This window comes from Artemia franciscana, chromosome 7 (genome assembly GCF_032884065.1).
Source record: "Artemia franciscana chromosome 7, ASM3288406v1, whole genome shotgun sequence".
NCBI classification, from domain to species: Eukaryota; Metazoa; Arthropoda; class Branchiopoda; order Anostraca; family Artemiidae; genus Artemia; species Artemia franciscana.
In genome coordinates this window covers 13,619,800-13,643,859 of record NC_088869.1, presented here as the reverse complement: position 1 = coordinate 13,643,859, position 24,060 = coordinate 13,619,800, and the positions used below count along the sequence as shown (strand labels likewise).

At 35.8% G+C, this 24,060-nt stretch overlaps 1 protein-coding gene across 1 annotated transcript; it reads right to left on the bottom strand.

The window, feature by feature from the left end:
- Nucleotides 1-4,923: 4,923 nt before the first annotated feature.
- Nucleotides 4,924-18,122, bottom strand: LOC136028870 (uncharacterized). The gene is made up of 2 exons (XM_065706812.1): nucleotides 18,006-18,122; nucleotides 4,924-12,285 (listed from the first exon to the last, which is right to left on the bottom strand). The coding sequence occupies exons 1-2, from the start codon at nucleotides 18,031-18,033 to the stop codon at nucleotides 11,540-11,542; spliced, it is 774 nt and encodes a 257-aa protein (XP_065562884.1). The 5' UTR covers nucleotides 18,034-18,122; the 3' UTR covers nucleotides 4,924-11,539.
- Between the last annotated feature and the right edge of the window lie 5,938 nt (nucleotides 18,123-24,060).

Here is a 24,060-nt window from a genome sequence, read left to right as displayed (position 1 = left end):
TTTGTCTTCCCCCTTTTTTATAGGCCAAAGAGCCTTTGGGGGAATAGTGCAATGTAATATTGTATGTGTATTTCATGATGAATAAATCTGATCTTATCTTCATGCTTTTTGAATCACCTTAGCCAAATTACTACTTTCCTCTTCTAATACTACCGGACTGTTGTAGCCCGTGAAAAATATTAGCAGCCTCTTTAAATACCTAAAAGTGTTCAACGAAGCAAAATTAACATTTGTTAAAAATCGTTTTTAGCTGTTTAAAAATTTTCAACAAAAGAGAGAGAGAGAGAGAGAGAGAGAGAGAGAGAGAGAGAGAGAGAGAGAGAGAGAGAGAGAGAGAGAGAGAGAGAGAGAGAGAGAGACATAACATTCGTTATTGAGAATTATTTTTTAGCTGATTAAAAATTCTCAATAAGACCTAGAATGAATCGCCGTCACGAGAGAGAGAGAGTGTGGGAGAGAGATAGAGAGAGTGTGGGAGAGAGTGAGAGGTATAGAAAGAGACAGAGAGAGAGAGAGAGAGAAAGAGACGGAGGGAAAGAGACAGAGACACACCATTTGTCGTTGATTTTGGAAGTAGCTTTAAACATCATTTACTATTGTAAAGCACTTTTAACATTTAGAAATTTTAAGGTCAGTAGGGAACGGGGAGAAAATACTTTATGAAAGCTTAGTCAGATTTCAATGACAAATTAGCCCATCCGATAATACTAGGGAAGCGAATCAAAAACGAGAAGATAGGTCGTTTCTGCTGTTACTATCTCTGCTACTAAAATTCATTGTAGCGCTAGGCCATCTCAGGCTGATACATTGTGGCAAACACAGGAACTATTCGGCTCATTAAGGCTACATTTGGCATCTAATCACTGAACATTATGCCTAGAATTATCCTTAACCAGTTTCTCTTGAAAAAAAACTCTCTCAGTTCTCCTTAGAAAATTTAATCGCCAAAAATTATAATTTCTTGGTTATTAGCTAAGGAAAGGGGGAAAAGGTGTAATTTGACTGCTTCTAGGCGTTTTCGACACAATAGAAATGTTTTGCTTCAATCAAATAAATTTTTCAGCCCATCTCTATATTTTCTTCGAAAATTCAGAAATTTATCATTACTATCAAACAGTTCGTGGTAACGAACTGTAGTAAGGAGCGAACCGGCTCAATAGTAAACAAAACTCTAAAAAACGGAATTTTGATGCTAAAAGATACATCAAAAGAATCAGATTTTTATGCTGATTTTAAATATATCAGTTTCATCAAATTTAGTCTTTGTTATCAAAAGTTACGAGCCTGAGAAAATTTGCCTTATTTTGGATAATAGGGTGAAACAGCCTCTAAAAGTCATAGAATGACTTTTATGACCTTAACAGATGTTAAGATGTTGATTTTTGTTAAGAATGACCTTAACAAAAATCCCACCATCGCATTCAGCGTATCAGAGAACCCTATAGAAAAAATTTCAAGTTCCTATCTACAAAAATGTGGAATTTCGTATTTTTTGCCAGAAGACGGATCACGGGTGCATGTTTATTTGTTTTTTTTTCTTTTCCCCAGGGGTCATCATATCGACCTAGAATAAATGGTCCTAGAATATCGCAAGAGGGCTCATTCTAACGGAATACTTTAGCATAAAGAGCGAGGTATTTAGGAGGAGGTAAATACCTCGCTCTTTATGCTAAGTATTTTTAGTAATTTCAACTATTTGTTCTACGGCCTTTCTGATTCAGGGGTCGTTCTTAAAGAGTTGGGACAAAACTTAAGATTTAGTGTAAAGAACGAGGTATTAACGAGGGGACAAACCCCCTCATATACATAATAAAAATACAAGAATATAAAAGTTTGTTTCGTAAATTAATTCTCAAGTTACGAATATTTTTTACTAACAAAAACGTTCGTTAAAAAAGTTCTAGTTGTCTTCTTAAGTAACCGAAAAATTGGAGGGAAACTATGCCTCCTTCTCCTTCCCCACCCCTTATTTCTCAAAATCGTCTGATCAAAACTAAGACAAAGCCATTTAGCAAAAAAAAAAGAATTAATATGCGAATTTCATTTTAATAATTTATGTGCGGAGAGCCAAAATCAAACATGCTTTAATTCAAAAACGTTCAGAAATTAAATAAAAAAACTAGTTTTTTTTTAACTAAAAGTAAGGAGCGACATTGAAACTTAAAACGAACAGAAATTACTCCGTATATGAAATGAGTTGTCCCCTCCGCAATCCCTCACTCTTTACTCTAAAGTTTGACTCTTTGCCACAATTCTACTTTTTGAAACAATTGAAAACTTTAGCGTAAAGAGCGAGGGATTGCAGAGGGGACAACCCATTTCATCTACGGAGTAATTTCTGTTTGGCTCATGGTATTTTCTAAAAATTTGTTTGAGCATAAAATTATTTAAAAATCTCCTCAGTTCAAAAGAAATTGTAAAGATTCGCTGACTTTGACTATTCCGGGCTAGTATTTTTACCTTTTGACCCAGCATAATCAGTGACGGCGATCAAGGGGGCATGTGCCCCTAGATTACCTGCTCAGCTAGAATTCAGAAAAATACCTTGTTTAGGGTATTTTCACTGAAAAATGCCCTTTTTGGTGCTCTTGTTGAAAAATAGACAAATTTCCCCCCCCCCACCGGGATTTTGAAAAATACATTTCCCAACCTTCAAAATTGTTTTGAATTGACGCTACTGAGCATAATGAAAAAAAAAAAAATCACCTTCGTATATTTTGGAAATTACATTTTGTCCGCTTCTACATTAACACGAACTAACGCCACTATGAGTGTGAGCCGGAAAATCTGGTTTCAGGCGTTTATTCCCCCCCCCCCCAGGAAAATAGCTCCCCTGTAGAAAATAGGGTTTTCCCAATTTGAAATTTTTATTTCACTTTTTTTACTTTCGTTGAGAAGTGCTAATGAAGGTTATGCTAATGCACACTTAAGGTTGATACAGCAAGAACTGTATCAGCAGCTAGGTATTAAATGCAACCCATTTTCTCAGTGCTGGTTGGATCAATTCTGTCTTCTGATCCTACTGAATTTTATAAGATCCAATCAATTGTATAGTTGAAGAGGGTTAGTGAAACTGGTAAGCTTTGCCGCACACCGTAGGTGATTTTTAAGAGCTTTGTCAGCTCCCTGTACGTGCTGATGTTGCTAGATTTGATTTCGTATCATACTTCACAAGGTTCATCAGCTTTGGAGATACTCCGTCTTGTAGCAAGAATTCCCATGGTAGCTAGCGAAACATGGAGTCGAATGCTGCTGTAAACCAACTAGATAGTTGTGGTTTCTTGATTATGGATACAGCTGACGTAGAAGAACTCGAAGTGAGAAAATGTGGTGTATGCAACCCGTTCTGCGGCAGAAGCCAGCTTAAATCTTTTTAGTTCTGCGCACTTTTTCGGATCTAAATCTATTTAAAAAGAGGGCAAAAATCTTTCCAGTCATGTCCATGAGCGAGATACCTCAATAAATAATGCAATCGCTCCTGTCGTCCTTCTTGAACACTGGGATGATTCTGCATCCCTTCAATCTTGGGGGACGTACTCCTTCCTCAAGATCTACATGAGGAGGTCCGTGAGTGAATTAACCGAGGATGGGCTTGCTTTATAGAGCTTTAGTGGTAATCCATCTCCTCCTGGCGTTTCATAGATATTGAGCGAATTTACTGCTTTCATTACTTCTTCAAGCATAGGTTGAGATACCAGTCAACACTAATTTTCGGGTTGGGTGGTTCAGTTCTGTTGCCTGGTAGCAGAGCCGTTCGTAGCGTTGGTGGTGCCCAGAAAAAGTTTAATTATGTACCTCCTCTCGGCTTAAATATGAGCAAAAATCCAAGTCAAGGGAAAGAATTTGATGAAAGTGGTCAGCCCCTAGTCAAGGCTCACAGGGCAGCTGCCCTAGTTACCCCCACCCTTTGAACAACTCTGTCTGGTGGTTTTGAAAATATTCTGCCCAACCGATTCGTTCTTTCTTGTCGGTCGATTATAACAGTGCTACCCACATTATTTACGTTTTTAGCTATTAGATTTCCCGTTCTCTTGAGAACTTTAAAAATCTGGAGTTGCTTGCGAGTATAATTTCTTTTAGCAGCTTTCTTCAGTTTAGTTGCAGCCCTTGCCCAGTTTCGGTTCTTGTCTCTCCTAGCTATCTGTGAGCTTTCTTCCGAAGCCACTTAAAATCTTCTTGATCTAGCCTGTGATTGCATGGTGTCTATATCGTGCCCCACTTTTTATGGTTTTTGGCTCGTTTTCCAAGCATCTTTGAGGCTGCCTCTTGTTTTGATTCTTTGATATTGCTGTTTACCATAATCGCTCTACAGTCCGAGTCGTCATTTCTACAGCTTCGAACCTGTTTGACATTCGATTAAAACCCATGAACTGCTGACATACTTTCCTGGAGCAAAGCACCATGCACCGGACCTCCAGCACCATGGTGAGCCAAGGCTTATAATTAAAGCAAGTTAGGGGAAGTATTGAAAGTCACACCAGCTCAAGGGGGGCAACCACCTCATCTATATTTCGAAAATTCCCTTTTTGAATCTTAATGGAAAAAAAAATCCTTTTTACTTCTACATTTTTGTGAATTTGCACCAATGTCGAAAAAACAACATCAGTACTCCTTACAATATAAGTTTGGGACGCTTGATGGAATTCCTACACCGATACAAACAAGAAGCGAACTAAAATTCGTCAACACAGGAAAACATTTTAATAATAGCGTGAAATCGTACTGCTGCCAAAGGAAAATTCAACGCGAATCATATTCTAGCAATAGAATCTGTTAATCTTCCCACGGAGTGGCAGTCGTCAGTCAACGGTACAGGTTCAGAGAGTGTAACCCAGAATTAAGAAACCAAAATGGAGTTATCTGTCAAATTTTCCCGTACAAAAGTGTACTATGCGTCAAAAAAAAAAAAAAGAAAAACAACAATTTTTCCTAAAATACAATATTATATTTATATTCTTTAGTACACATATATAATTGTGCGCCCTAATATAAATTGCTGATTTGTACGACAGCAATAAATGCGTTTTGTACAAAGCGATAACACGCATAAACAATAACACTCAGAAACACGCAAATTTCGTAAACCATACGAAGTTAAAAGAAAAACAAACAAACAAAAAAAAAAAGCAAACGTAACAATCCGTTCCTAGTAAAGCACTTTTTAGCCATCTTTTAGAATCAGGCCACATAAACAAATATCTTTTTCAGAAGACCATGATGGTACATGTTCCCTGTGCCATTTACGTATGTTATTTTTCTGTTATCAAACAATTTGAATTTTTCAACGTAAGATTAAGGCTGTATTCAGTTGAGGGGTTAAGGGGTTTTGTACCTCCCTCAAAAATGTTTGCCCAACTCATAAAAACGTAATAAAATGCATTAAAACACATTTTGATACGTTTTAAACGTTTTTTGGTTTTTAAGAAAAAAGTTTAAATTTTTTCCAATTCATCAAGCAAGTTTAGATCATTCTATGAGAAAAAGTTAAATTAATATCATAATTCTGGCTCCAACCGAAAATAACGAATCCAATGAGGGGTATATCCAAGTTTTTTTGACCAGGGGTGGGGGGCTCCCAAAAAACTTTAAAAAACAAATAAAAAATTTGATTATATGCGTCTTTGTTACGTTTTACGGGTTGGGCAATTTTTTTTCTGGAGGAGGGGGGCAAACCCGATACCCCCTTCCCTCTGGACGCGACCTTGAATCCAATGATACAAATATCTTGTTTTGCGTGGAAGTTTCAGTTGTGGGCTTGTTCGGAAATCCTATGTTTCAGAGGGGACATGTACCTTAATAATATTAAATACCTTACAGAGGCGGAAAGGTTAAGAACCACAATTCTAATCAGTATAAAAAAAATTAATATTTATATTAACATGATCTTTGGAATAGTCAATAAAAAAATTAAATCAAAAGATGGAAATTAAAAAACGCATTTTCATTTAATGAAATTTCCACGTTGCATCTATTCTGAAAGCATATGACAAATAAACCACAAAACGCTTGTTTTGAATCAAATTTCTTTCAAACAATAGAATTTGTAACAAAGATATCAGCTTTCTGTCGCAAGACCCAAAAAAAAAATATATATATTATGAAGTCCACTGAACAATCAAAATAACCACTATCAAATAAAATAATACTTTGAAAACGCACATCCAACTGTAAAAACAATATTATAGAATAAGGTAGCTCAGTCACAAACGCTAGAATTTAGTATAGGGCGTATGGGAGCGGGAGTACCTGTGGGGTAAATTCACGGAGACGTAGGGGATTGGTAAAAAATGAATTTCCAAAATACATTTTTCAGGGGGAAAGGGAATTCATTCTTTTTTTTTCAAACTATCAATGAAAATACCAAAAAGCCATTTTCAATGAGAATAACAATATAAAAGTTTTTATTTTCAAAATCTATGGGGAAAGGGAAAATCTTGGGGGTCAAATGTTCCTCCGAATTGAAAACAAGATACCGTTGGATAAATCGTAAAGTCTTGATGCTTTAGGGGAGGATCTAGGACTCCCGCCAAGGGTCCACGTCTGAGCTAACATGCACAGCATAAATTCTTCCAGATAAAGCGTCCAAATTGGTATTAAAAGACCTTTTTACTGGTGTTACGGAACAGCTTTGGGTAAGAGCTTCGTCAGATACGAGAATGTGTCTTAAAATGAAGAAAATGTGTTTTCCCACACTTCTGTCCCTTTCAAAAGCAAATTCTTCGACGCTCTCTAAGCAAATTCTTTGCTCTTACCCTAATCCTAATAAAACTGAAAAGACATATCTAGTAGGAATGTTGCTATATGCTATTTAGCTGTAAAGAGTTCCCGGAAGGACTTGTACATATCCAACAAGGTGACTTTTATTCACCTGAATGTTCATAACTTTCCCTTTATACTATTTATAAGTGGTTGGTGGTCGTAGTGAAAGATGGACATATTAAATTAGTTATGGATTCAATTAAAATAGTTAGATATTCGGATCTGGTGGTTACTGAAATAAATAAGAGTTCAAACATCTTTTTATAATGCCATTTATGGAAAGTCTCTTTCGTTTTTTGTCCTCTTGTAAAATTAGGAAAACGGTATATATTTCCTTCTTTAATATGAAAGGCGATTTTTAAATTATCAATGTGCGATTAGGCTATAAGCAAAAGGTTAAAAACATGTTCCACATATCCAATATATATCCTGATATCCCCATGTCCTGATAACCAATCAGGTAGATTTTTTTTCCTTTTCACTGACAAAGCTTCGCAAATATAAACAGGTTGACCTGCCAGATTTTAGAAGGCACAATTATTCGGGCTGAGTTATGAAATTACGTCACAGACGCAAACCAACAAAATTACTGCGCGATTTTACACGTATAGGAACAATAGGAAAGTAGTCTCTCTTTGATTCCACTATTCGAAGAAAGGAGAAAAGCTGAAGATTATAAACTTGTTGTGTAGACGTATTGTTAAACTGATGATATTGGTTATATTGATAATTGTTATACTGAAGTAGGTTTAGATACTTGGCACAAAGCTTAAAACAAATTCGTGCATTTAGATTCAACCAGAGTCGTGCGTTTAGCTTATAGACGAATACCTCACTCCCAAATGATTACATCTCCGCTGTTTAAAAAATAATACAGAGACACATATCATATCTCCTAACATCAAAATAATTCCAAGAATGTGCCAGAAGTAGAACCATGTTCCATTTCAGTAGGGGTCCAATTTTCTCAAGAATTTCTGTTTCTGCAACAACTGTGACATCAAAACACGATACAATTTTCAATGTAGTTTTTCATGCTGCTCACACTCAACCCCCCCCCTTAATATTGTTTTATTCACACTAGGTTTGTTCGACTAGGTTTTTATTTATGTTTTACTGTTGGTAGTTTATTTGAAACTGATAAGTGATTAATGGCGATCCAGATGAAATAAGTAGGCTAGTAAGTAAGTAGCAATTAGGATTTAAAGAATCAAAATGGGCCATTATTGGGTTTTAAGAAATGTTATCCCAAAAATAATTGTTTCCCTTTTAATTTTCCTTCTCAGAAAGAAGATATTAAACCAAATGAGCGTTGGATGATTAAAATATCGGCGTCTGTTCCGTATTAAGTTTAAATCAACTGAATCTGAAATATTTTTAATATAAGGTTGTACTTGTACGCAGGGAGAGGGGACTAGTTTTGATCCGTTCCCTGTCCCATGTTCCAACGTTTGGTCTATAATTCTTATATTTTCCATACAAGTCTTCTTTTTTTTACATTTTTTTTTTAATATTTGCTGCTACTAAAAATCACTTTCAATGTACGTCCCTGTACATTAGGATATACCTAGCAAATAACAACCATCAAATAATTTGGCTTAAAAATTAATAAACACTCAAGGGGAAATTTGTCATATAGAAATTTTCTGCCAGCGATTTTGAGGTTATTAATACCATAGTTAAAAATCTAAAGCTTTTAACCATGTTACTCCCTAATTTTACTATTTTGAAAAGAGAAACATAGTTACTGGTATTCATAGCTATCTATAAGGAAACAAAAGAAAATTCTTACCCCACCCCCTCCCCTCCCCCGCACCTAAACAAAATTTTGAGCCGAAGGAATTAATTATTCTATTATCATTAAGAATTCCCATTGAAAAAAAAACGGATTTTTGAAAACAAAGTCCTTTGATTTTCACTATTTCATAAAAAGCAAAATAGATAACGGCCTTCATGGCTGCCTGTACGGAGAAAAAAGAAAATTCTGACCCCCCCCCCTCCGCAACTAAATTTTGGAATTAATGATGCTATTGAAAAGAAACATCAAATAGCCCCCCCTTAAAATCTTAGCCATGTACATCTATGTTAATGTTATTATATCTGGAGATGTTATTATTTATTAGTTATGTTATCATTCTTGTATCTATTGATCCTTTAGTTTTATTGTTTGTCAGATATTCTTAGCTTCAACGACTGTCAATTTTACGACAAAAGTTTTCTCTTTTACTACTGAATACATCTTATACATTTATTCCAGAGATACGTTTCTATTTTATTCCAAACAGTCACATGGGAAATTAAAGGTATGGCTAAAGATTCTGGGAAAAGAGTGAATTTAACAAAAATATTTTGTAAATATGGTTGGCATTTGTCAGGCTTTATAAGGTTGGATCTTAAAAAACTTAACCTTACTAGATTTCATATTATTTGTTTCTTGTAATATTCTAGGCAAACTTTGGCTTTCATTGGAACATTTTGTCACCTTTTTTCACTATTACTGACACAATGTCCATATAGACAACGCAAGGCTGTATCCAGTGGGACTACCAAGTTGGACCCCGCTCTCATCCTGGATTTTTTCGAATCGTAAGAACGTAGCAAAAATTGCATATAAACAAATTTTGGTGCTTTTTTAAAAGTGTTTTTGTAACTCCCCTCCCCCCCCCCCGAAAAAATCCTGGATACACCTTGAAATAATGGAATGAGAAATAGATACATAGCCGTGGATTTCAAATGTTTGTTTTTTTTTAATACAAGTCAAAAAAGCATTGCCCAGAATTACTGTGGAGGGCACTTTCGTAGGAGATTTCAGACCAAAATTCTTGGGATATTTGCAGTATTTTCAAATTTACATAGATTCAACTCACAACCCCCTCAAATCTAAGTTTTCCTGGAGGTCTGGGTACTTGTTATCCATATATATTTTTATTATCACCGTCCCTCCCCCCCAAAAAAACTTGCTTTCAATTTTTGCAATAGATTTACCTGTGAGTCACACAAAAGTAACAAAGACGTAAACAATTAAGGCAGTGAATTCTTTGGGCTTAAGAACATCCTGAAGTATAAGGGACCTTTCACGCTATTGAATAAGGCGCATAATTCATAAAATTATGCGTATTGTACACGAAAGTCTGTGAAAGAACTTGTACGCGCTTCTCTCAGTGTTAAAATTTAATAAAAACAAGTCCTATTTCCTGTGCTGAAAATCGTACGTGGGCTATTCGAAGCCAATAGGAAACCAACTTTCGCGTCATGTATGTATTTAAGAACGAAAAAAAGGAAAGTCTAATTTTATTTTGCTTAAAAGGTGATGATCAAATGAAAAATCAATAGAATTTTGTGAGTTTTTTTTGGTGTGGGTGTTTTAACGCCACCGCGGTTTTCCGCCACCCAGGATATCTTGCATCATTGACAGGATTAGATGGATCAGAATAGATGGGTTAGGTTAGTCTATGTTTTTGTCTATATCTGTGTCTGTTCTTATGTCTATGCCTATTCTGAATTACCTGAACTAAAAGGTGGCAGAAAACATATGATGGAGTAAAACCGCTGTGGCGTTAAAACATTGCTACGTTTTTTTATTGACATTATAAGAAAGAGAGAGTACCGACTCTGCTGATGTAACAAAATGGCAGTTGTGCACAACTTAAAACATATTAAATATTAATATTTTAATATTATATATGAATGATAACTTAAATTAAATGCTGTGATAATCGTGATAATTTTCTACCTATGAACAGGCGTGAAGAATAAGGATTATGTACGTACAGTTTTTTCTTTTATAAGTGAGCGAAAAGTCTTTTTTATAATTCCACATAGTGGGAAGAGGAAGCTACACGAAAAAGAAGAGAATCATAGAGTGTACTTTTACTTAAATAAAAGCTCCCGGGTTCTCATTGCTTTGGAAGGAACAGTCAAAGACGTAGTTTTAGAAGTTCTGTAGAGGTAACCAGCCCTTCCCCAGAAAAGAATATGCACTCTGAATCACATGATGTCTACGACTTTAACGATATTAAATTGGACTAGCACTCTCAAAATAAGGCTAATTCTTTCCCTTCCAAAAGAAGATAAGTTTTTAATCCTTGATAAAGTGACTAGTTTTCCAGCTTCTATAAGTTGTCTCTCAAACTAAAACATGGTCAAAACTCCATGGCTCAGGGACAAACGCAAATAGAGGGAACCTTGGGGCCATCCCCGGGAATCCAAAACTTCTGGACTTCTGGGCACCGCCTATCCAAACTATCAAATATAATCGGACTTTTATTGCCCCCTCCCCAACGGAAAAAATATACGTACGTGCCTGCTATCTCTCTAAAAAAAAACACAAAAAAATAGCATGTGGTAACAGTTGGAGTCATCAAAATAGCCAGCAATGCAACGAAACAGTTTGGCTGGCTATATTTACTAGCAAGAACTTTCACTTTTATATCAATAGATTGGCAGAAGACACAAAAAGAGAAAATTGCTTAAAAACGTGTAAGTTCGAAACTCATTCACCAGGCAATATTTGGCAACCATTTTAGATATTTAGAGAATCAAATGGATGTTCACCATACGGCTTCACACAAATTGGCAGAATAGGCTCACCGAGTGATGGAGTAAACAAGTCCGCGATTTATAAATACTATCACTGAATCTCACAACTATAACAAGTAAACCATCTCGACAAATATCTAAGGAAAGCTTGCGAGGCTACGAACGCGATTTAGTAAATCTCACAACTGTCACAATTCATCACAGACCGAGGCGCAGGAGAAATGTTCTCTCTAAAAAACCTTTAACTCTCGAGTGATGTCATAATACCATGAAAAACGGCATTATGTAAGTCACAAAACATAGAAGACTGAGCACAAGTATAAGTCCTATCTACTTCAAAGTCACCTGAATTATTCATACTGGAAACAAAGTTGATCTCTGCTTGTGCGGGACAAGATTTTTTGGACTCTGGTTCTTCACTTGATCCAGACTCTTCGTTTGATTCCGGTTCAGATCTTTTAAGAGATCCCGCTGATGTGCCCTCTGGAACTAAAATTGGAACTGTTGTGGGTACGAGTTGCTCTAAGGTTTCTTCGTCTGTCAAAGGACGCTCATACACAGGTTCAGGTAAAGGGGGTGGAATTGTTTCCTTCGTAGCTGAAGGTAATTCAAGTCCAAGCACCTCATCCTCTTCTAAAGAAGAAATCATCCTTGGCGTCGGTGGGAGATAAAAATCGCTGAAGTTCAGAATGTCATTGTCAAAATCAAGATCATTCGAAGCAGGTTTGTCAGTTCGTGAACCGCTTAATGACGATGAAGGTGTGGCTGAGGGAACGTGTTTAGATTCGTGCTCACTTTCTTGTTGGAGTTTCTTTAGAATATTAGTCACAAGAACCGAACGAAGGAGACACGAGTCCCGATCTTCAATTTTCTTTATTTTGGCAAGACACATTGAAATGACTCGCTTTCTTTCGTCACGATTTTTCATTTTTGGAGTCCACAACTGAAGAGTACTTCGACGAGGAGCCATCGATTTTCTCGAATGACCTAAAAGTCAAGTAAAAATGTTAGAAAAAATCATACATGCCAAGTCAAGTGCATAAAAAACATATGCGACAAGTGTATATTAGGCACATTTTTTTTTTTTTTAATTTTTAAGGAAGTTTGCAAAAATGCAACTTTGTACAAATTTGCTCCATTCCACCAAAATAAAAACTAAAGGCCAAGATACAGCCCAAAGAGACGACACAGGTAATTGCGTAAGAACCTGCTTATTTTAAAGACTTGAACATGAGCAGTCGTTAAACATAAAACTATTCGAACTTTTTAATACGACACACAGAAAAAATTGGCAGGTTCCAGGCAAAAGAGGGGAACAAATATTTCGGCTGTGGAACTTCAAAAAGCTTTAGGTAACAATTGTGTAGCACAGATTTACAGCACATAACCTCTAACTAAGAACGCTCTATCGGTTGGCTCAGTCCACTTTTTCCTCTCATATTAGTTACCAAAATATTTAGAAAGCAATAAAAAAAAGAAGATATATCTCCTTTTGTCTCAGTCAGGAAATAGTTAGGGAAAAGATCTTGATATGAAAAAAATAATAAAAAATCGGTGTCTTTAAATGATTAACACAACCTATCTTACCCAAACAACGGACCAAGTGGCGTCAATTTGGGAAGGAGGCTTCATTTGCCATCCCCCCAGATTTCGAAAAATAGATATTTGGGTTATTTTAATCAGAAATGCTTTTTCGTTGTTGAAATGCACAAAAAAACGACAAACTTGAACCCCTCTAGATTTTGAACAATGCATTTCGTCCCTCCTCTAAAGTCTCGGGAATTGGCCCAGAAAAACTGTGAAACGATAGTCTTAGTTAAGATATTTTAGCGTGTCTGCTCTCCTATAAATTTTGTCTTGTGTAATAAAAGCTCTTTTACGTCGACATAGCTGACTGGCCTGTTCAATGCCCTTTCCATTTCACCTCCTGACAGAACAGTGACTTACTGTCTTTGCTACATATTCTTGTCGACAGTAGGCTACAGAGTTTGATCCACTCTTTTTCGAAATGCCGTCTTCTGACAAAATAAAAATTGCACACTCTCTGCTTGTCGTCATCTTTTCTCTATCGACAGAAACGATGAAATAAGCACCTTATTAGGAAAATGTCGACAGATAATGCTGGAGTCATAAAGCTCAACTACCTCAAAACACAGGAATGACATGGAGACAGCATTGCCAAGTTTAAAGAATGCGAACGCAATTGGAATTCAAAACTTCCATTAGCTTGATTTGGTTCTAATCCAAATTTTGTAAACACCTCGTCATAATACTTAAACTGTAGAATTTTCGACTAATCGTAAAACAAATTAAAACCTTTTTCGTAGTAAAAAAATGAATTGAAATAGTAGGGATGAGATACATGTTTTGTCTTATAATAATCTTCTTACCAAGTCAAATTCAAAATGCGCCTAGCTAAACGAAATAATAATAATAAAAAAAAATCCCGTATCTTCACAGTTAAAATACACATCGGAAGATCGATGAAGCCACAGATAAAGAGTTCATTTGCAAGAAACGGTGTGACAAAAAAAAAATAATTCTTTTATTGGCTCAAAGTTTGGCTTAGCAAAAAGGGTAAAAAGGCGGGGTTTTTGGCTTCCTTTTTAACATGCACTTAAGGAAGAATATGATCGACTGACAGAAATGCGTCACAGATATAAACAAATGGAATTCAATCCTAATTTTAACACGCGTACAGGGGACAGTAATCACTCATTTCCTCTTTAATAGAACCAACTGGTCTTAGCATGATAAAATAAAACCTCGTTCACAGCATTTTGAATTACCTTACCTGCATTGCACAGACTATAATTGTGCTTTCATACTAGACCGTTCAACCTTTCACACCAGCATAACTTATGACTAAGTTATGATATCTGCCGAGGAAAATTTTTTTCGGTAACTTATGTAATGCAGAATGGACGTGAGCTCTACATAGAATTCTACGGTACGTAAGTTTATGTTACGTTATGAAAAAAATAAAATAGCAGCAACAAAGTGGAGTTTCTAGCAGAGCAATTAATAAATGATGACAATTAAAAATTAAAAAAAAAAGTCCTGGAAAGCCCTTCACACTTGTTCAGGACTTAAGGTCAGGTTTTGACCCCTCCCACCCGGAAATTTTAGTCCGACTAGTAAAAAGAAAACGAAAATGAATATAAACAAATTTTTGATGTGTTTCTTAAAGTTTTTTTGTACCACTCCCCCCAAAAATATCCTGGATCCCTTGTCCGTCTCCACTCCACATTTTGAATAATTTGCTTATGATTATTTTAGATGAAGAACGTCATGGTTTTATGGATGTTGATGATAGCGTAACGTGATGCTTAACGTAACGTACCTAGCCACTTAGCATAAAAAATTACGAACACAGTGTGAAAGCCACTTAAGAATTCTGGTTACATACGATTTATTAAGCAAACATCCGGAATCCCATTTTTACCCTCAGACCGCTTGAAACACCCGATCCACAAACCCGTGCTGCTTAACCTGTGGCGCTATTATGAATTTCACTCGAACATATGATGTGCACAGACGACATTGCCTGTGGCTAGCGGAAAATCTGCTGCAGTAAAATGTGTCAGTTAAATGTGCTCATTCTTGGAAGGTGATTTCTTCATAAAAATGCTAATCAACAACTAAATAATACATGTAATAAATAGCGAGATGCTATTTTCAAATCTAAGTTTTACTGATTTAGAAAGTAGTTGTGTAGCTCGCTATTTTTGAATACAGTTATAATGTTATCTAGTGAAACTGCTATACAGTTACTATGCAGGACCGTATCCAGGATTTTTGCTCGGGGGGGGGGGGGGTCAAAAACACATCGTAAATTGGTTCATAGCACTTTGTTACATTTTAAGAAGTCGGACAAACATTTCGGGGGGGGGGGTTCAAACCCCCTCCCTGGATACCGTGTGTGTATGTAGCACATTTCTTAGAGTGGTGGAAAAAAGACTAGGCTACATGAAAGGAAACTATAGGAAAAATTGTTAAAATTTTCGGATTTCAGAAAAGGAGGAGGGGATCACCACTGACCATCTTCTGCACAGCAATACTTTACACAGATCATTTAAACCAAACCAAGGACGTGATTGACGGTTATTACAAAACAAACTAAAACTTTTTTTTTATATATCAAAGCTGTCATAACCTCGCAGAGGCGTCGACAGTAAAAATTAGGAGTGAGAGTAGTAGGAGGAAAAGAGAGTAGAGAGAGGAAAAGATAGTATAGAGAGGAAAAGAGAGTATAGAGAGGAAAAGAGAGTATAGAGAGGAAAAGAGAGTAGAGAGAGAGAGAGAGAGAGAGAGAGAGAGAGAGAGAGAGAGAGAGAGAGAGAGAGAGAGAGAGAGAGAGAGAGAGAGAGAGAGAGAGAGAGAGAGAGAGAGAGAGAGAGAGAGAGAGAGAGAGAGAGAGAGAGAGAGAGAGCAAAGTAATCATTGTACTGATAGTTTGGCTCTTTGAAAAATATTGATTTGAATCAACGCTGACAAAATCAAGAAAGGGAAATACATTACTTGGGCTATATATTTCCGCACTAGGGGATGTTGGGGGTGAAGAATAGTGGAATTGCAGTCAAAATATGGTAACTATAATTATTCTGCATATTATGAAGTAAGAGTTGCTTTCTTAACATGTTCCCTTCTCAGCAACCCCGATTCTGGGCTTATATCAGTCCTTTTATTTAGGGATATATCAAAAGTTAATATCTAACACATAAACAATAAATATAATGTTTTTCCCATATTTGTTATGATGACTCTTTTTCTCAAATTACTTTTAACAATGATTGTCGCATTTGGCAACTCTGTCAACAAAGCAGCTGGCTGATGTAATAGGTAGCGTTTACGAACAGGTGATATGACCTTAATCACGTGTGCCAAACCCTCGCAAACAATGCTGCTTATTTCATCCGGCTATTAGGTACAACTTTTAAACACGGCAATTACCAGGTCAAACCATGATCCCGACCAGAAACTAATAATAGAATTACTTTTGACTCCTAATAAACAAATATAGCTTTTCAAATCCCAAAAAGAAATAATCTACTTAAATTGTATTTTTATCTGACATTTGATAAGGAAATCCCCTAGGCGAAAGAGTAAAATCAAAGCACTGATAATAGGATGTGGTGGTTTCTCAGAATATTATTTTCGAGTGGATTCTCATTTGTACTGCAATATTATTATTTATTTATTATTAACACGATTAACGTTAAGTACAATGCTTGATATTATGAGTTTTCTTTTACTAATTGCATAGACCAATGTATATTCCTAATATTTTCGGCTACATGTATCATAATATAGGTTATTTATAACCAAATTATTAGCAGATTGATAATAATATTACAGGCTAACAGTTTTTTCGAGGATAATACGAGCAATTCCTAACTATTTAACTACATCATATGCTATGAATACAAGGAAGCCCAAAAGGGAGGGGTAGGGAAAGAACCGATCAATTGCCAAACAGAAAAGTGCACGCCAAGGTGCATCCTCTTTTAATATTCAACAAAATTGTTACTCCTTCTTACATCAGAAACATTTTTGCAGAATTGGCCCCTTTTCTAAAAAAAAAGATTAGAAGATTATGATACAAAATTAGTCTACCCAGAAGACACACTCAAGCCAGTTCAGTTGTTCTTTTATAACACTTAACCACGTACGGGCAAGCCACTTTGTTCAGTCACATGTGGCGCCTTACCGCAAAGTTTTATTCCTAGGAATATCCTGAAACATAGGTACGGACACAGAATCAATACTTAGAGTGGGCACCAGTGAAGCTTAGGCTCTCCCATAGGTATTTCCACCCTTCCTGACTGTAATTAGTGTAACTTTTAACTTTCTAGAGGCTGCACATACCCCTGTAACCAACCTCTGGATCCACCATCGCTGGAACAATAAATCGAAAAACGTCAAGTATATTAGCATCTCCTCTTCCGCCCATGTTCTGTGGCATAATTAACTCCACCACACACTGTTGCCTCAAATATCCTAAGATTCAGCCTTACTCGAAACCTTCTGCTCCTCCAGGTGACCCTAGACTGTACAAAAACAACATTTGCTGTTCTACTTTCTACGTCTTCCCTGCAACCTTCATTCTTAGTCAGTAAGATTGACTTGTATCCTATTAACTTCCAAGATAGGTGAATATTAAGTGGAAAGAACAAAATTTAGTCCCGAGGATATAGAAATATAAATATCATATTTCTGATAACATAACGGGTAGCTTCACTCTTGATCCGTGAAAAACATTCGGCCTAAGTGATTGCCAGGGGCGGACCCAAGGGGTGGTTTTAGGGGAATGCCCCACAGAAGGTCGAAAGTTGCACTATTTACAGGGTTGGAGGGGCAATGTGGTCACCCCAAGTGATTGAAATAGAATTGAATTAAATAAAAATATTATCTTAAAATGATTTAATAAAAAGGAATCTAATGGTACTACTTTTACTTTATTAACACACTTCCTTCAGAGGAGCCTTCACCCTCCACCATTATCCTTTTGTATAAAGCTACACAACATCTGGCCCCATTTAGAGGGGGTTTGGGCCGCAATAATTATATTTAGAAAGAACATTGAATGGAGTCTAATGGTAGGCTATATTTAATTTCTGCAATATAACAAACCACAAACTAAATATTGTGCAGTAACTTAAACGCCTTTTGAATCACCCAAGTCCCAAAAATTCCATTTATCTTACCATACATAAAACTACTCCTTTGAAACATGTCACAGTTCGCTTCCAACAATAGTATATCCGCTAGCAATGGCTTATCAAAGCCAAATGACCCTAAAACTATCGCACTCAAGGAGTCAATGTTTATCGTGTGACGTCCGTTTTATCTCACCTGTGCCCGACCAGCAATAAATGTAATAAGTAGATGCCTATAGAATTGACAAGTATTAGTGGAGTAATTAGTTTATTATTTGATGTGAATCGAATTAACTAACAAAAAAAATGAGCTAGAACAATAATCAAATTAAAAAAAAGTTCACACTTCGTACCGAAATGATGGCCCAATTTATTTCTTTCACTTAGATTTTAATCCTCGCGATGAATTTAATCTCGTCTTTTAACTCCCGTCAAAAAGTTTTTCTCTGCTCCTTTAAACTGGGAAGAGCTGAATCAGGTAAATTTAAGCAGGAACTTTTCATGCAAGTTATCGGATCCAAGGAATTGCTAATCCGAAAATGAATTTAGTTTTGTAATATTCAAGAAAATTGTCAAATATCCGAGGTCAGGGACCTTAAGACTCCCCATGTGCGTTCTTGGAGCAGGCATATAGGCTAAATTATTATAACATGAGGGAAAAGCAGGCAAGGGCGCAACGGGAGGATAGTTCTGCCAAACCTAGAAATTTGTATAGTTCTTCAAATAATTTCTGGTCGTTACCATAAAATTAGCTATTTTTTACAAGGTTCCCCTCCCCAAGAAAAATACTGTTTATACTCTTGTTTGGGGGGGGGGTATTGATCAGAACAGTAAAAACATATTATATGACACTAATGAGATATATTGGAATAAATCGTTCCCTACGAAAATAAATCCTTTGCTAGTATTTTACGTTGCAAATGGGAAATGTGGACAGAAATCGTAAAGATCAATAGATCTGATAAGAAAGTATAATTAATCTTCTAGATTAGAAGAAAGAATCTTGATGCCAATATTTTCTTTACAAAATTTTTTCTAAAAGACAAAGATCAAATGTTAGAGTAGGGGCTATTATAAGCCCTATTATGATTGTGGAAAATTGAGGCTATTTCTGAGCCAGAATTTGAAACCATCACTGCGAACCAGGCACGTAACCAAGTTTTGCAAATCATGGCTCTCAAAGGTCTTTTTCTAAGATTTTCTAGATTTAAGATTTTTTAACAGTTTCATTTCATAATCTGAATAAAAGTGCAAAGAGGTTCGTTTAAAATTGTGATTTCGCGGGGGAGGGAGTCTAAGCCCCAAAGCCCTCTCCCATGTACATCCCTCCCGTAGACTAATTATTGTGGTTTTAATTAAGTCTTCGTGAAAACTCAAGACCCTATCTAAAATTATATACGTTTACCGAAACTAACTAAAATTGAATGTGGATACAATTGTAACTTTAATACTACTTGTGCTTTTGCGTATGCCTATACAGGGAAAAAGGGAACTTGATGGGGGATTTCGATCCCTAGTTCAAGAAGTTGGTGCTTTCGCCCTTGTCTCCAATACTTTTAGGTTTTTGTTTTTTATTTTATTTTTTGCCAAATTTGGCCCACCAGAACAAGTCCTTGCGCATGTGCCTACGGCTTACTGCATTCCTTGTGACATTACAAAAGCAATTATCTTGAACTATGAAATTGACAATCAGAACCGTGGGAATGTCCCAAAATGGAAACATCGCTTGAGCTATATGTTGGAACCTTATTGACGAGAAACTTTTCCAAGCTTTATTTATGAAATATATACGTATATTAAAAATTTAACTGTGTTCCTAGGCAGGTTCGAAGAGACAGAGGAAGGCCGAATAAGGGGGTTTGTGGAGCTGCGTTTGTTAGAACAACTTGAAGTCACCCGCGGAATCAGAACGACCTTTCTTAAGCCTTAAGGAAAACAAAAAGAGTTTCTTTTAGTAGTTTTAGTGCTAAAATCTATACAAACATTTATAAATCTTGCTTTATCAAGTTACGAAGTTTAATAGAAAAGATTGGAACAAAAAGTGATCTATTTCCGGTCCGTCTTAAACTGGATTTCGGCTGTCTTAATTCCCCCTATTCTCAAGAGATTTCTCTATGTTCCTAAGCCCATTTATTTGGATAGGAGGAGGGCCATTCGGACCAACCCACAACTCCCGTCATTCCTCCATATTTTCCAATAAGCCTCATACCAATTGCACTTTTTATGTTTCAATTAAAGCCCCACCCCCCGAACAAAAAAGAATTCTCGAGTAAGGGTCATCCTGGAGCCAACAGATGAGAATAAGAATTCGAGCAATAGATGGGGCCCGTATTGACAAATAACATTCACTCCGATTAATAAAATTCAGCTTAACATAGTGGCCTGAAAAAAAAATATCATTAGAATTTTTAAGCCAGAAAAAACTCGTGTATATATCAAAAACTAAAACAAAACTTGTGTTCCATGTCACCAAAATTCGACTGCTCGCATTTAAAAGCGTCGTAAACGACCTTTTTTTGGATATGTCTTTGAACAGCCCCTAATTTTCTAGTCATAACCCTATCGTTTTGTCTTTCAGAAACCAGGATTGATTCTTAATTTTAATTTTTTAGATTAGAGAAATATGTAATTTTTTACATATGAAATCAATTAACAGAAAAAAGTGCCAGACTGGGTGGGGCTCCTGTTCAGGAGCACGATATAGAGATTGGACAATTCAACATATACTGTTTGTAGAATGGCGAAGGTCTTATGCGTCACGGATCTAAAAATACGTAAAATGTATTCAGAGGTAGGCCCCCAGGTTGTCGACACCTGGGATGAATGAAGGCTACCTTGTCTCCATATTGAATCCCATAAATGGACCGAAAAAAAGGGGATATTCAAACTAATATAAACTTAGTCCTAAAATATATCATTAATAAAGCTCCAGGGAAACCTATGACAAATTTGTTTTTAAAAACTAAACCAGTCCAAAGGACAACCAGGCGTGTAAGAACTGAGGACCTTCACCCCTCCCAGAAATATAAACAAGTTTACGACTTACTGAATAATTTTCTACTTCTTCATAAAACTAGTCTTTTTTCGTTGATATTACTCTTCTCTCAATCTCCACTTTTTTTTTGGGGGGGGGGGGGGGTACAAAAAACTTTAAAACACATCAAAAATTTGTTTATATTCATTTTTGTTACGTTTTTGCAAGTCGGACAAGCATTTCGGGGGGGGGGGGGGTTAAACCGCTTAACTGAATAGCATCCATGCCTAGGCAGCAATGGTTTTTAATGCCATTGTTTCAGAAAATTATCAAAATTATTAATAATTTCTCATAATTTTGTATTAATTATGTACTATCAATTATTCCAGACGGCAGAAGGTAACAACTTTCAACTTGCCTTCACATTTGGGCGCCCTCAAGTCTATTCACTCATGAAAGTTTGGAAAATCGTTGCTTTCAAAGGCCTTTTATTTTGAAGAGCTTGACAGCTAAGTTTTCCTTGGTGGAAATAGGAAAATTTAAACTTTTAGTCAAAGAGTATAAGAAACTGATAAAAAAGGAAACTTTGCCACTTCAATATGGGTTTTATAGGAATTAAAAGCTATTAATGCAATGCACGGTACATCGATTCAAGGCCGAACAAGATATACTAAAAACATATTTAAATTAATAAGATATCGGGTAGCTGGTATTTCCTCTCTTAGATACTTCACGTCTAATAACCGATTGACGGTCCTTGTATTGGGACTGATTCTAGGCTCTTATGTTTAGAAAGAATCTTATGTGTTACTGGAATTCCACTGGGATTTACCCCGCCGACTTTAAATAATCACAGCGTGAGTTTAAACCTCCCTACTAAGTTTCAAACTAATGCCCAAGTGCATCTTATAAATGCTCAATACTGAATTAATTGTGATTTATTAAAATTTAGACTGAAGTTCTTCTTTTAAGTTCACTTGGATTCAATTAAAAGAAATTTGAAAACAGGCAAATTATATTGCTTTAAACTTCAATTTTATATTACTGATTCTAGAATAATTGGGCTTATATGAGCATAAGGAATATAAGCTAGTTTTCAAAAATGTTCACAAACAAACCTAGTGGGTCCTTTTGACAAAACAGTTCCATTATTATTGACCAAATGTGAAGCTAAAATAAAATGTTGTTTTTGTTTAAATTGTTACGATCAACTTTACAACTTTCCATAACGCTTAGTAGAAGTGATTGAATTTCGTTTTCACAAGGACAAAGTTTTATGTCTTCTTTTATCACTTTCCCATACTATTCGATTCGGTTCCAGAGGGTTAGAAAAGTCCTTAATAGACACCACATACAAACCCTAGCCTTTCTTTCAATTTTATTTGTTTTTTTTTTTTTTCGAAAACCAAATATTTTGTGAAACAATTGTGGATATAAGATGACAGCCAAAGTAGACGTATCGAAAACGGCAAGAATACAAGGGGGAAGGGCTTCAGGGCAGGACAACCAAAATTATGAAAATTTACAGTTTATTCTATAATTAAGAATAAAAAAAATACGTATTTTGGAAGAACTCCCCCATACCTCCATACAGATAAGAGAAATATTTGGTGGATCGAAAATAAAACAGATGGATACTGTTGGTAGCCTTTCTTTCAACATCATATTTCCTAGATAAATTCGAAGACCACACCGCCTTTTTATGACGAATATATAATAGTTCAAAATAGGGATGAAACCTTTTAATCGACAGTGAAACAAATATAAAATTTTTTATACGGCTGATGAGTCTTACTGCTGAAAATTGGCATTGTATATGTGTCCGAAATATTCAGTTAAAAATTTTATATTTGTTTCACTGTCAATTAAAAGGTTTCAACCTTATTTTGAACTGTTATATTTTCTTCACATTTCCTGGTTTCTCATTTTCCAAGATATTCCAGCAATACAATCATGGGTACGAAAAGGAAGCCAAAAATGGATGTAATGAAAAAGATAAGTATTAAGGAGGTAAAGGGCTCCAGATGATGATCACCAAAATACCGCGATTTTACAATAATTTTTCCATAATTCAGCTATTTTTTGCTTTTATTTTGAAATGTTCCAGCAACAAAACATCTGAATTTTGTGTAACACACCGAAATTTAATAACACCATTTAAGGCTATCAGTTTACTAATAACGACAATCAAACACTAATTTTATCACTGAAAATAAGACAGAGACGACAAAAATGCTTATTATTTTGGTTATCAGAAAACGGTGCCCAAAGAGATATGATTACCTAAGCGGTATCTCCATAAATTATTGAGCCTGACCGATAGAGACAAGGGAGAAAAGCCAAATGAAGGGTAGATTGAGATGAAAAGAAGAGAGGGAAAGTGAGAGAGATAAAAGAGCGAATATTTTTTTTTGTGTTGTTTTGAACATTGGTCCTCAGTTTAGCTTAATAAGCGAAAAAAAAAGAAGTTAGGCAAAATTCCTCAATAGATTGTAAATAACCAAAATAACAGTAATGTAGTTCTTCTAAATTATTAAGGACCTAATCTTCCCCGAGACACATCCAATAATACAAAAGTTAGCACAAAAATAGTCTTCCTTAATATAAAACAGTTTTTGGCCAATTCAACAAAAGAACAAGCATACCGTAATAGAAAAAACGCCGTACAAGGTTGCAATTAATTCACGTATCCGCTGTGATTTTTACTTGGTTCTTTTGCAAAGAATTGGCAGGGACGCAAGAATACAAAGGCGACTGACCTTTGGCTCAATATTTTAAAAAGGCTGTTTTACAACTTTTCATAAAATGAACAACATAAAAACATAAAGCAATTAATTTTTTAATATAGAATAAAGCGATATGTGTACCTTATGGTGTCTTTATATTCAAATTGGCGTGCTCTGTTTTTTCTAGGTTAAGGCAAGGAAATTCGAAGAAGGCACCTAGCAAGCATTTTGCTTCGGGAGAAGGAAGGTGAATTGTATGGAAAATATAGGAAATGAACAGATAAATCGTAACATCTGATGACATTTTATGGGGGTACCAAGCTCAAAGATAGAATAAAACCCAACCAAAACAAGAGCTAAGAGCTCATATGGCACTTGTGACGAGGCCAGACGAGCCAAGAGC